Source organism: Sphaeramia orbicularis, chromosome 14, assembly GCF_902148855.1.
Source record: "Sphaeramia orbicularis chromosome 14, fSphaOr1.1, whole genome shotgun sequence".
Lineage (NCBI taxonomy): Eukaryota > Metazoa > Chordata > Actinopteri > Kurtiformes > Apogonidae > Sphaeramia > Sphaeramia orbicularis.
The window spans coordinates 51766217-51781231 of record NC_043970.1 but is presented as its reverse complement, the minus strand read 5'-3'; the positions used below and the strand labels follow the sequence as shown (position 1 = coordinate 51781231).

Genomic DNA, 15015 nt, shown 5'->3' with positions numbered 1-15015 from the left:
TAAATTTTTGTATCTATGTGTCCGTCTTCACTAAAGTTCAGTCAGAATTGTTGATGGCCTCATAATTCTCATTCATTCAAGATCTTGATTTTTTTTTTTTTTTTTTTTTTTTTTTTTTTTTATGTTTACATTTTAATGTGATTAACTTTTGTGCATTAACCAGTTGGCTTTGGTCTGTTAAATGCAACACATGTTCTATATTAAATACTATAAATTTAACATAAAAGAAACACTGACTTTCACAAAGTCTGATTGTGTTATATTACATTGCATGACACGTTTTGAATTTAAGGGTGCAATCCATTAACAAAAGTGTATGACCACATATGTTTCCACTGAATGGAAAATATGTTTGTTTTTTTTTGTTTTTTTTTAATGAACTTGTGAAGATCTTGATGTTTTTTGGTTATAACTCATGTAGCTTGAGATTTCCTATTGCTCTTCAATATCTATAGTGTGGTTGCCTTTCCTAAACTTAAGGATCCAAACTGGGGCACAGAGCTGATTTTATTGATAGTACAGTGCACAAAAAAATACAACAAGATGTACACAACAGAAAAGACGAAACAAAAAATAAAATGACATAAAGACGAAAGTGTATGAAAATGATGCAAAAGATGAAACAATATGAAAATTATGTAAAAAAAAAATAAAATAAAATAAAATAAAAAAATAATAATAATAATAAACAAGATGAAAAGAAGCCCCATAAAGGATGATACAAAAAATATGTAAAAACAAAACAAGATGAAACCACAGAAAAAAAAAGAAAAGAAAAAAAATATCACACGACGATGTGAAATTGAATATGAACCGGAAGTAGAATTATTAGCAGGAAACAGGAAGTAGAAGGTTTGACTCTTTAACTGAAATGTAAAATATCATGTAAAATAAATCGCAGAATTCAGACACTTGTTACATTTATATAATAAATACTGTATATAATGGAATAAAAACGTAATACCTGTGAATTTTTTTCACGTCATACGTTTTTTTTTTTTCAAAATAAAGGTATTTTTCTTCTTTACTGTTGTTATTTATTTATTTATTTATTTATTTTTTATTGGAGGAAAAACGTCCCTGTCCTGAATCCAGAGGAGAACGGAGACCCGGATCCCCCCTCCATGTCCTGTTCCGGGTGTCACGCCACCCGTGGGCCGGTCTTCAAGGGCGGACACGCGCACGGAAAGCTGCATATCCGTGAGCGCGCACGCGTGGCGGTGATTTGATGGAGCAGGAGACGCGGACGCGGATGGAAGGTAACCGGATTCACGGGCATTTCCTCCTTCACAGCGGAAACACCGGACGAACGGCGTCGGTGTGCGCGTGTTTGGGTCGGATCGGTGTGTTCGGATGTAGAGCCGGGTCCGTGGACCGGCTCCGGTGACGTCATACTGAGTTAATATTATTGTTATTATTAGACATAAACAGTGCGCATCCATGAGGGTCCGGCTCCAGATGCATGAGGTCCAGACTCATGCAGATGCAGAAAAGTCAGGCTGTGGTACCTGAGAGTAGATTCAGTTATACCCGGGTCTGGTTTGGTCCGGGATAACAAATAGTCCCGATCTGCTACTATTCAGGCCAAAGCACAAACCCAGGCCAGTTCAAGTAGTGAGTTACAAAACAGGACATGGAGACAGTGTGAAGGGGACCAGTGTGTTTGGAGCTGCAGGAGTCTGGAACTGTGGATGTTTAGCTTCATCATCATCATCATCTTCATTATGGAAGTACATCTGTCTCATCAGATTTTGAATTATAAAAGCTATTGAATTTCTAGCACTGACTTTTTTTTTTTGCACTGAAATGAACCCTTTCATGCATGAATTATGAGAACCTTAATGGGTCCAAACACAGTCATGTCCAGTTAGAGAGTAAACTTTAATTGACATTCCAGTGTTTATTTCACTATAAAGTAGCTCCTTGTTTTGGATAATCCCTTATGGTCCAACTAAAGCAAAAATGAATTTAAAAGTAAAAATGTGGGTCAAATTGTCTGTAAAATGTCCCGTCAGAGATTTTGAATACCGTGTTTTGACCCTAATCAAGATACTGATTGTTTTACTTACTTAATTTCAGTGCAAAAAAAAAATCTGATTTTTAATTTCAGTGCAAAAAAAAAAACAAAAAAAAACCCAGATACTTAATTTCAGTGCCAAAAAAAAAATTCAGATACTTAACCCTTTCATGCATGAATTATGAGAACCTTAATGGGTCAAAACACAGTCATGTCCAGTCAGAGTAAACTGTAACTGACTGCCATTCCAACGTTTGTTTCACTATAAAGTAGCTCCTTGTTTTGGATAATCCCTTGTGGTCCAACTAAAGTAAAAATGAATTTAAAAGTAAAAATGTGAGTCAAATTGTCTGTAAAATGTCCCGTCAGAGAGATTTTGAATACCGTGTTTTGACCCTAATCAAGATACTGATTGTTTTACTTACTTAATTTCAGTGCAAAAAAAAAATCTGATTTTTAATTTCAGTGCAAAAAAAAACAAAAAAAAACCCAGATACTTAATTTCAGTGCCAAAAAAAAAATTCAGATACTTAACCCTTTCATGCATGAATTATGAGAACCTTAATGGGTCAAAACACAGTCATGTCCAGTCAGAGTAAACTGTAACTGACTGCCATTCCAACGTTTGTTTCACTATAAAGTAGCTCCTTGTTTTGGATAATCCCTTGTGGTCCAACTAAAGTAAAAATGAATTTAAAAGTAAAAATGTGAGTCAAATTGTCTGTAAAATGTCCCGTCAGAGAGATTTTGAATACTGTGTTTTGACCCTAATTGAGATACTGAGTGTTTTCATTCCTCTTTAGGCCTGAAAAAAGCAATGTGATTGAAAATTTTTTATGAACCTATTTTTCATGGAGTTCCACTCAGCTGGGCATCATGCATTTAATTTTTGAAGCAAAGAAACATGTATTTACTGATATTATATTGATTACTGAGTTAAAACTATGAAATAAGTTTTTAAAAATGCTGCCAAACTGGTGTTTTTTCACATTTGAACATACTCTAATATTAGTTATTACTGACTTTATGGAGATAATATGCCAAAACAAAAACCTTTTTGTTTAAGAAAAATGGTTAATTACAGTCTATTGACAATAACAAGCAACTGATTTACACTCAAGCATGTCACTGCAGATCAGGTTTATCAAGAACAGCAAAGTTACAGTAATGGTATGAATTACATACTGAATTTTGAATCTGAATTTTTTTGCACTGAAATTAAGAATCTGAATTTTTTTTTTTGCACTGAAATTAAGTGTCTGAATTTTTTTTTTTTTGCACTGAAATTAAGTGTCTGATTTTTTTTTTTTTTTTGCACTGAAATTAAGTGTCTGAATTTTTTGTCTCTGAATTCAGCTATGTTCATAAATTTAGAATTTTAAAAATTCAGATACAAAAAATTCAGATGGAAAAAATTCAAAAGCAAAAAATTCAGATGCAAAAAATTCAGATCACACATCCATGCTGGCCGTTTTCCTGCATCGGTGTCACATGACCAACCTGACGTAACTCGATTGGCTGGCTGTTGGTTCAACTCGAGATAGAATCATTACTTTTCCTTGGTGTCTCGGATGTGTGATCAGAATTTTTTGCATCTGAATTTTTTTTAATTCTAAATTTATGAACATAGTAAAATTGAGAGACAAAAAATTCAGATACTTAATTTCAGAGCAAAGAAAAAATTCAGTGCTAGAACTTCAGTGGCTTTTATAATTCCAAATCTGATGAGACAGATTTCCTTCCGTACATCATCCTCAGCCTGTACCTGTACCTGTACCTGCCTCTGTCTGATGTTTGTCCTGTTTTCTGTTCCAGGTTTGTGTCCTCACAGATAAACCGGACCTCCAGCCTGAAGACCAGACCAGACCAGTGTCCTGGTTCTGACCTGCTTCGTTCTCTAACACCCACTTCTACAGCTCAGATCGCAGCCTTGAAGTCCACTCCGACAGTTTGATCTCCAGTTGTGTGTCTTGGTTCTTCCTCCAGCCATGGGGTCCACAGGCTACAGTTACTACCGCATGGTCATCTTCGTCTGCATGTTCACCGGCTACTCGCTCTACTACTTCAACAGGAAGACCTTCTCCTTCGTCATGCCGTCTGTGATGGAGGAGATCCGCCTGGACAAAGATGACCTAGGTGAGTCTGTCTGGACCTGTCACTCAGAACTAGTACTCACACTTTAAAGGTGCGGCAGACTTTCGTGACCAGTTCTTCATTAAATCTGTCAAACCTCAGTCATATCCTCAGTATCATGAGTCTGTAAGTCTGTCTGTCATTACTCACCTGAATCTCTTGCATTACGGTGAACAGTTTCGAAATGCCATCCACCAGAAACAAACCATATGTTTACATTCAGAGCCGGTAGGGAACTCAGGCATCTTCGGAATTTTGTCACAACGTGGATTGTGGGAAACGCCAGTTCGCACAGCTGCTACAGACTCAACGCGGAAACGGCAGGAGCTCCCTTCCCTCTATGCATATTCCTCCAGCCGTTTCCATGTTTCCGCGTCGTGTTTCATCCATATAATATCATATGCTCATGCTGCCGCTATCACGCTGCGGTGCGAGCCTTCGCATCTCACAATTAGGGCTGAGTAAAAAAATCGATTTAATCGATCTTAGGTCGATCTCATTTTAATTTTGCATGATCGATTAATAGTGGATGAGATCGATTTTTCAGAGCAGGACCGGGAGTACACGGAACCTCGGGCGGCTCCGTCTTGCGAACCCCTGGGGAAGACTTGGTCTCGCTCGCAGAAAAGACGCAGAAAAGACGCAGAAAAGACGCGGTGGGGAACACCCCTCCGCTGGAGGTCCTCCGGCCTCAAACTCGAACCCGCAGTGTGAAGGAAGTGGCTGTTCGGCGAGTCACGGAAGCCGGTCGTTCTTTGACTAATAACTTGGATCCATACTATCACCTATGGCTGAGTATGGAGTTAGAGGAAGAGTAGAGCAACCGACCGCTACGCTACCCCCCCGACCAACATTCACGGAGTGTGTGCACCCCCCAGCCCCGCTCCGGCCAACAATCACGGAACAAGTTAACAAGTTAATTTATGTTATGACCTAAACTTTTGTCTGTGGCTTTAACAGATTTTTTCCATTCTAATAGATAGATAGAGAGATAGAGAGATAGAGAGATTTAAAAAGTGAACAAAATGAGGGAAAAAGTGGACAAAAATGGACAAACATAAAAATGAAGGGACAAAAAATAAACAGAAAAATTAATAAAATGACACAAAAAAATGAGACGACGACAACTACAAAATAGGCAAAAAAATGAACAAAAACATACGCAAAAAAGGAGCACAATGAACTAGATAGATAGATAGATAGATAGATAGATAGATAGATAGATAGATAGATAGATAGATAGATAAACTGGGAAATTGCCGTGCAGCAGCAGCAGCATGACAAACAGTGAAAATAGAACACAAGAGTGAACACACTGTGTTTCTTCACAGCTCAAAATAGTATTGAATGATCTGTGTAACAACTGTGTCCAGTACAAGTATCCATTAGAAAGTATTTAGTTCAGTTCCAGATAAGATAAACTGAGCGTCTGGTTTGTTTAATAAAGTCACATTCCTTCCTCTGTTTTACCTTCAATGAAACTACTGTGTGATCTGAGACGGCTTTAGTCATGGCCACATCGGCCTTATTTGGTTCCACATTGCAGAGGGATTAGAGGCAGAATGAAAGTCCCATTAGCTTTATTCACAAACACGTCTGTGCAGAATGACTCCACACACTGAGTGGAAATGAAAACATAAAGGTGTAATGTTCTGCACATTCACAGCCACAGCAAATGTGGAGTTAACCGCTTCATTCCCAGATGCCATTTTGCTTTAAATACATTAAAGTTTCTTGAGTAAAACATGTCAGTATAGGTTAGATTCTCCACAGTGGGGTCACCAAGTTTATTTTATCATATTTCTGACGCCAAAACATAATTAGTGAAGGATCACCTGGATGCTAACGGGGCTAATGTTTGTAATTCAGGTTGTATTTTAGCCACGTACTAAACTAGAAGCACTCGGAGAGTGCAGACCTCCACCAAGGCAGATAGATTAATTCAGAGCGGCGCCCCCTGGTGGATTAACTGACAAACACTCATTCCAACACATTAAATGTCAGTAGCAGCACTTTGTTCCAGTCAGACTAATGACAACGACAATAAAGCACATTTACAAAAGGAACTAACAAATGGAATGGGATTATTAAGTACTGGTATCGATACTCAGTATCGGCAAGCACTCAAATGTAAGTACTCGTACTTGTACTCGGTCTGGAAAAAAGTGGTATCGGTGCATACCTAGTCACAAGCCGACTCTCCAGCCGTCTAGGCTAACACACATTAGGTGAAACGGCTTCAGTGACTTCATTCAGGTGTGATTAGGTTCATTCTTCTCTCTATTAGCAGCACGTTCTACCCAAGTGCAATATGGGTACTGAACACACTGCAATGACAATACCTCAAATAAAAATATATATTTAACATATATCCTTAGTGTCCAGCCAGGGTTTAAGTGCAGTATATATTTATCTGTTCTGTTTCTTGGTTGGTTGACATGCTTGTTTTTATTCTGTATATAAATTTTTCTTTTAAACTGTTTTGCACTCCACACCAGTAGAGTTGTCTCTTTAATTTCATTTTACATATGTATAATGACAATAAAGGCATTCTATTCTATTCTATTCTATTCTATTCTATTCTATTCTATTCTATTCTATTCTATTCTATAATAAGATAAGATAAGTCCTGCTCTGGAGAAAGTCGGTGTGGTACAACATCAAAAAAACGACAACCATGTTAATGCTAAAAAAAAAAAAAAATGTTTGTTAAAAACACTGTAAAAACAAAAAAACCCAAATAAACAGACCTCTCCCTCTTTGCACAAACTCAGCCCTTCCATGTTCTCCTCACAGGTATGATAACCAGCAGCCAAACCATGGCCTACGCCATCAGTAAGTTCATCAGCGGCGTCCTGTCGGATCGGATCAGCGCCCGCTGGCTGTTCTCCATCGGCCTGCTCCTGGTCGGAGGCATCAACATCGTGTTCTCCTGGTCGTCCACGGTGTCCATGTTCTCTCTGCTCTGGTTCGTCAACGGACTGGGACAAGGCTGTGGGTGGCCGCCGTGTGGGAAGATCCTACGGAAGGTAACAACAATGTGGATTTTTAACGTTTTAAGAGAAAATGTAAAGGATGCCAACTCTAGATACATGAAACCTGATGAAAAAAACTAAAAGAACACAGTGGAACAAAAGATGAAAAAAAACAACCTAAAAGGCAAGACAAAAAGTGATGTAAAAAATAAAATATGATGAAAATCATGAAAGATGAGAAGAAAATAAGACAAAAATGATGTAAAAGATGAAACAAAAAATACTTCAAATGAAAAAAAAAAACAAAACAAGAGGAAAATGATGTAAAACATGAAACAAGATGAAAACATGAAAGATGAAAAAAATAACATTAAAGACAAAATGAGACGAAGCCAGTGTAAAAGAGGAAATAAAGTGAACTCAACATGACAATAAATGACCAAATAAAACCAGATGAAACTGATTTAAAACCAAAAAATGATAAGTTATAAGAAAAATGAAAACCAAACAAAGAGGAAAACAACATAAATGATGAAACAACATTATCATGAATTTGAGTGAATTTTGACAATGAAAAACTGAATGTAAACTGGAATAGAATTATTGACTCTTCAGACTCTTTATCTTTGCAGGATGTCAACTCTGGGTGCATACATTATTCTTAACTGTCTACACCAGGGGTGTCAAACATACGGCCCACGGACCAAAACCGTCCCTCTAAAGGGTTCAGTCTGGTCTGTGGGATGGAATTTGTTGTACTGATCATAATGTTAAATTCTTTATTTTTTCAGTTCCAGATGCCTGTTCCTAAATGTTTTGTGTATTTGTAGATCCAGATCCATGTCCGAGTTATATTACACACGTGTAAACAATAAACTGAGCCATAATATTGTTAAATTCCACTTATAAGACATTTCAAGTTCATATTTTTTCCGGTTATTCCCATTTTTTTGTTTAACCCATAAGGACCCAGTGTGACTTTGTGTCAGTTCCCAAATGATTTTTTCTCTCTATTTAACCTTTCCTAAGTGATTTTATGACCATTTATTATAATATTATCCTCTGAATTTTGCATTTTTTCCAGTGAAAATCATCCATTTTCCTGTGTTTAATCAACTGATCATGCAGATGTTCATAGAAGCTCAGAGTAAAGTCACAGGTTATTCATTCATTTTTGTTTTTTTTTGTTTTCTTTATTGTTTATATCTTATTTATTATTATTTAACACTGTTTTATTAAATAATGGTTATCTGAAGCATCCTGTAAAGCACTTTTTTACTGTCTGAGAGGCAGATGGTAGTTCCTTTGTTGGGACTGAACTAAAATACTGTTCTGATGTTAGTTCTGAACTAATAGAACATGAACATTGGAACAGGATCTGAAACTGTAATGTCTGTAAACAGAATATAAGTTTGAACACAGGAACATTTTGTGATATAACATTAGATCCTGTTGTGATCAAATAAAAATGTGTTTAGTATTTGTGCAGATTTCTGGTGTAATTCAATTCTTTAAGGACAGAATCATTAAAAAAAAAAAGAAACAAACAAAAAAATTGCCTTTTTAACAGTATCATGATATATCGTGATATATCATGTAGTGATCCTAGTGTTGTGATTTGTATGGTATTGCCAGATTCTTGCCAATACCCAGCCCTACTGACGGTGTTTCCCGCAGCGCCGGTTCCGTCGTTTCAGGGAAATGTGATGCTGTGAATTCCTTTTCAACACAAGGACTCACAGCAGGGTTCAAAGGTCACAGACGACTGCAGACGAGTCAAATACTATGTTGGGCGTTTACTAAATCTAGAATACACATGAAAACGAGTTAAAGATAGTTTCCCACAGCTGAGGAGGGAGCTTTCTGATTTGTTCACGAAGCCTTAAAAATTAAACTTGAAGGTGAAACTTTGTTGCAGTTCTGATTTGATACCAGTTAAAATACACTATATGGACAAAAGTATGTGGACGCGTTGAATTCAGGTGTTTCTGGGATACAAAACGATAATAAGTAATGTCATAATATAGTTTTATATTGGGATAAATATCACTGCATTGGTTAGTTTGGTTTAAATTGTTATCTTTGCTTCCAAAATGCCTCAGAAATGATTTTTACTGAATTTCTCTCAACACTGATTTTTTTGTTTTTTAATCCATGACTATGATTTTAAATGTTCTAGCTCTGAATTTGTAAAATATGTGTCATGATCTGACTGTAAATAATAATTTTCTACCACATCTAACCATCTACTTTCTTCACATGTCACTGAGGAAGAAAAATCTCCCATTAAACTTTAAGGAAATATTGATGTTTATAAACTATATGGACATAAATATTGGGACACATCATGTCTACAGTTGTAAGATGTCCTATTCATGAGGATTTGACATAAAAACATCAATATTTCCTTTTTAAGTTTAATGGGAGATTTTTCTTCCTCAGTGACATGTGAAAAAAATTTGGTAAAATGGTTATCTGTAGTACGAAATTATTATTTATAGTCAGAGCAGGAAAAATATTTTAGGGCAGGGGTGTCAAACTCATGTTAGTTCAGGGGCCACATCCAGCCTAATATGATCTAAAGTGAGCTGGACCAGTAAAATAATATAAATAATAGGATAAGAACTTAGAACTAATGTCAACTCCAACGTTTTCTCTATGTTTTTGAGTGAAGAAAGTAAAATTCTGTAATGAAAATGTTTACATATATGAAACGCACTTGAACATAACATAAACAAATATGAACAACCTGAAAATTCTTAAGAAAAATCAGTGCAATTTTAATAATATTATGCCTTAGTTTATCATTTACACATATGCATCACAACTTACAGATCACAGTGGATCTACAAATACACAGAACATTTAGAATATTGTTAAAATTCCACATACTTCTCTTAAGACATGTCAGGTTGTTCACATTTTTTGAAAAAGGCTCGTCTGTAAATATAAAATTTTTGTGTAATTTAACTTTTTTTTTTTTTTTTTTTTTACTCTAAAACAGAGGAAAATTTGCAGGTCTCATTATTTATAGGTTATTGTGATAGTATTTTACTGATCTGACCCACTTTAGATTGTAACTGACCTAAAATGATTTTATCATCCGAATTGTTCATATCTTCAGTGTAATTTTTGCATTTCACAAATTCATCTCATGGGCCAGATTTAGCCCCCGGGCTGCATGTTTGACACCTGTGTTTTAGAGTTTTAGAGACAGAACATAGAAAATCATAGTCATGGATAAAAAAATAATAAACTAAAAAGAATTAATATCAAACGTAAAAACCATCTCTGAGGCATTTTGGAAAGAATTTAAACCAAACTAATCAATGTAATGATATTTATCCCAATATAAAACTATATTATGACATTAGTCATTATTGTTTTGTATCCCAGACCCCTGTTAGAAAAGAAACACCTGAATTCAACGTGTCCACATACTTTCGTCCATATAGTGCACAGGTGTAAAACATGCGGCCCGGGGGCCAAATATGGCCCACCAAAGGGTCCAGTCTGGCCCCTGGGATGAATTTGTGAAATACAAAAATTACACTGAAGATATTAACAATCAATGATGTCAAAATCATTTTAATTCAGGTTCCACATACAGACACATACAGTCCGATAACAGTTACAGTTACACAGTTAGATTTCAAGTGGGTCAGAACCAGTAAAATATGATCATAATAACCTATAAATAATGACAACCCCACATTTTCTCTTTGTTTTTTTGGTGTAAAAAAGTAAAATTACATGAAAATGTTTATATTACCAAACTGTACTTTCGCAAAAAATGTGAATAACCTGAACAAACGGGAATGTCTTAAGAAAAGTAAATGCAATTTGACCAATACTCTGCCTGTTACTAAATGTTTTTTGTGATTATAACGCACATGTGTAAATAATAAACTGATAAACTGAGGCATAATATTGTTAAAATTGCACTTGTTTTTCTTAAGACAATTCAAGTTGTTCATGTTATTCAGATTTTTAAGGAAACTTTGTAGATGTAAACCTGATCATAATAGAATTTTACTTTTTTCACTGTTATTATTGTACTGGTCCGGCCCACTGCAGATCAGATTGGGCTGAATGTGGAACTGAACTAACATGAGTTTGACAGCCCTGGTATAGTGTATAAAACAGGAAAATCTGACATTTTTTAAGCAGATTTCTCTTCTAGACAGAGGAACTAGAGCTTTATGTTAAATATTTCTAATTATTAAGGTGTCGGTGTGGTTAATTAACAGTGTATGATTTCTAATCCAATCAGAACGCTGATTGAAACGTACACCAACTCTGGTCCATCCTGCGTGGACAGAGCGACAGCCTGGATTGAAGCTCAAGTGTTTAAGAGGCAGAGAATAAATAGACTTTGGCAGGTGTTCAACGAACTGAAGGGCATCAGATTACAGGAGAAGGTATTTATAGAAGAGCCTTAGTAGATGTTTCCAAAAAAAAAAACCAAGTCAAAGGGCTTTCCTTCTCCGTTCAGGTCGTGTAAGGGGGTGTTTGTGAGACCAGGTCCAGCAGAGGCTCATATAAGGACGGCCTCTGTTCTCAGGTTCTGTTCACGCACCGGCCGCTCGCTTTAATGTTTTCACTGTGTTCCTACCAGGGATGCAACGATACCGACGTTACCTTCTGTTTATTTACTTTGGGTTTTATTGGTATTTATTCTTCCTTAACCCTGAAATCATCATTATAAATTAGAGCTGTCAAAATTAACGCGGATTAATCCATCATCACGATTAATCTGATTATAAATTTAACTCAATTAACCCATTCGCAGCGCAGAACGACTCTGAACGTCTCTAAACGCATTTAGATCGGTTTGTTCAAGCGGAGTTAGTATTAATGTACATGAACAAATGGTCAGTTGATCCAGTAGTGACAGGCAGCAGAACCATCCTGTAAAGATGGAAGACACTAAACGGCACGTTGTCCTTCTGGATGGAAATATGAGGACGAAAAAAAAAAACAGGATGGAACAGTTTACATTTACATTTATGCATTTGGCAGACACTTTTTTCCAAAGCAACTTACAGGGGAAAAACAAAATTAAAATAAATAAATAGTAAAAAATAATAATAATAAAAATTTAAATAAAATAAAGTACACTGTAAGCCCAAATAAATAGAGTTTACTCAAAAAATTTGAGGCAAGTGATTGCACTTAAATGATTTGAGTAATGATCGATTAATCAATTGGTTTAAGTAGGTTCAACTTTAATGCTAAAAGTATTGAACTTAAACTCTTAAGTAGAAAACACTAAAAGACAAGTTATTTGTACTTTAAATCCGTTGTAAAATCAACCCCACTATCCAACCATTCAACGCAGCATTTTAGCTTACACTGACTAATGTTCTCAATTACAGCCACATTAATTTGTTATTGATTAAACAACTTTTTTTAAGTTAATTAAACTCAAAATCCTATTCCTGATCAAAATAGTTATGAATTTATTCAACTTAATGCATTGAAGCATGATTGGAAGTTAGCTCGATGACATTTGCCAGTATAGGAAGTGCTTTTAATTTGACAAGACATTAGGGTTTCCACTGTACAATAACAGTCTGAGTTGAACAGTAAAGCCATAGTTCTTCCTCTGGCTCTGACTCATGGTGCAGCTCTACAAAAATACACAAACAAACACAAAAAGGCCAATAAACACTGATATACACACATTAAATCCAAATTAACACTAACACCACAACCCCGCTGAACCCCTGCACTTTTTCGTACTTTCAACTATGTCTACAGATTAATAGAATATACTTAACATTTTATAGTAACATCATAAAACTGAAATTATTTAAGTGCATTGTAATTAAAGCATTTTAGTGAATACAAATTCCAGGCTTACAGTGTACAAGAACAGACTAAAGACATAAAGCAGCTGTACAATTAAAACAGTGTTGTACAGAAGAATAAAAAAAGCAAAATGAAATAAAACAGCTGTACAATTAAAACAGTGAAATACAAATACCAAGTAAAACAACAGAATAAACATAATAATACATTTAAAATGGAATGTTTGAAAGTACGAGGACAGGAGGTGCTCTGGATGAACTGTCGGCTACACTTGTTTTATTGAAACTGTTGAAGGTGTTTGATAAACACGTTAAGTGCATATCTATTCTGTTTGCTCATGCAAAATGAAACGTGGTTAATATAGATTAAAAATGAATGATATTTTTTTCATTTTATTTATTTGTTTAGACAGGGACAATGCACTATATGCATTAACCTTAAAAATCGGACCAATGGCCCTGTAGCTTAGCGGCCAAATTAAAAGCTTTGGGAAATGCATCCAGATGCCATTTATTATCACTCAGTTCTGTGTATTTATTCTATTACAGAAATAGTCCATGTTTTGGTCATATTCCAATCAGATCTGTAAAAAATTCAAATTCCCACTTGATATTATTGATACTGATTTATTGGATCAATCCACTTCCTATCTGTTATAATGGGAAAGTTTTTCAAAGTGGCACCAAATCCAGAATCAGATCTGGATCCAAATAATTTTAATACCTTGTGTTGACATCATCAACACAAGAAGATCCTGCTCAGCATGTGGACATTCTGTTTGGGTCATCTCCCCATCAGGGCTGGACTGGAGAAATGTACACTGGATATCTTTTATATTTACTGAGTTATTGAATGAATGAATGAATGAATGAATGAATATTTATTTCAGTTATGTACAAAACACATACATATTAAAAAACAAACAAACATAAAATGAACACAATTTGTAACTGAAAAAGGAAGAAGCTGAAGCCAGAGGCTTATTTCTGCTTCTCCTATTCCCATCCTTACTCCAACTCCACACCTGAAGTTGCAGCAGATTGAACATAAACACAAATTATTCTACATTTGGTTTCTTAAGTCACTTATAATCATATTACTTCCATAGCCCTTGAGAATTTGACAAATTAAAACCTTTTTGAAACTCGACAGCGAGCTACACAATTTCACTTCATCCTTCAGTTTGTTCCATAATTTGACCCCAGTAACAGAAACACAGTGATATTTAACATTTGTTCTTACTTTACATGTTTCAAACACAAACATCCCTCTTAAATTATAATTTTCTTCTCTTAACTTAAAAAATTTCTGAATACAAACAGGAAGATTTTTACTTTTAGCACGAAACATAAATTCCATTGTTTTTAAATATACAATATCAAAAAATTTTAGTAAACCAGATTCTACAAAAAGTGGATTACTTGATTGGAGATAAGCAGCTTTGTTTATGACTCTGATAGCTTTTTTTGGAGTTTAATTATCGGGTCTGTATTAGTTTTATACACATTGCCCCATATTTCCACACAGTACGACCTATATGGCATTACAAGTGAACAATACAATATATGCAAACATTTTTTGTTTAACAAGTCTAGAGTTTTATAAAGAATCACAACAGCCTTTGACATTTTACATTTGATATATTCTATTTGTGCATTATTGCATCCATCCACTTCCTATCTCTTATAATGGGGACATTTTTCAAAGTCGCACCAAATCCAGAATCAGATCCGGATCCAAATAATTTCACTAACTTTTGTTGACATCATTTTAAAGAAGCTGTATACCAAGTTTGAAGTCAATCAGAATTGTAGTTTTGGAGAAGAAGACGATTAAAATTTTTAAAACGGACGACAAACGACGATGCTAACGGACGCCGCATGACAACAATATCTTACGGCCTGTCAGTCAGTAAGCTAAAAAAACACCTCTGAGGCATTTTGGAAACAATTTAAACCAAACTAACCAATGCAATGATATTTCTCCCAGTATAACTCACGTCAGCAGAGTCTGGACCAGAACGGACGTCAGTTTGGGAACAGGTGAAACAGACAAAACAGTAAAATGTTTGTAAAT

General features: G+C 35.4%; 1 protein-coding gene across 1 annotated transcript in view; it reads left to right on the top strand.

Annotated features, from left to right (window-relative positions):
- Positions 1-1143: 1143 nt before the first annotated feature.
- Positions 1144-15015, top strand: part of slc37a4b (solute carrier family 37 member 4b) — a 31244-nt gene continuing 17372 nt past the window's right edge. The window contains exons 1-3 of the mRNA XM_030153392.1: positions 1144-1259; positions 3833-4153; positions 6947-7179. Of these exons, the coding sequence (XP_030009252.1) occupies positions 4006-4153; positions 6947-7179 (381 nt within the window). The 5' untranslated portion in view covers positions 1144-1259; positions 3833-4005. The remainder of the gene's footprint in view (positions 1260-3832; positions 4154-6946; positions 7180-15015) is intronic.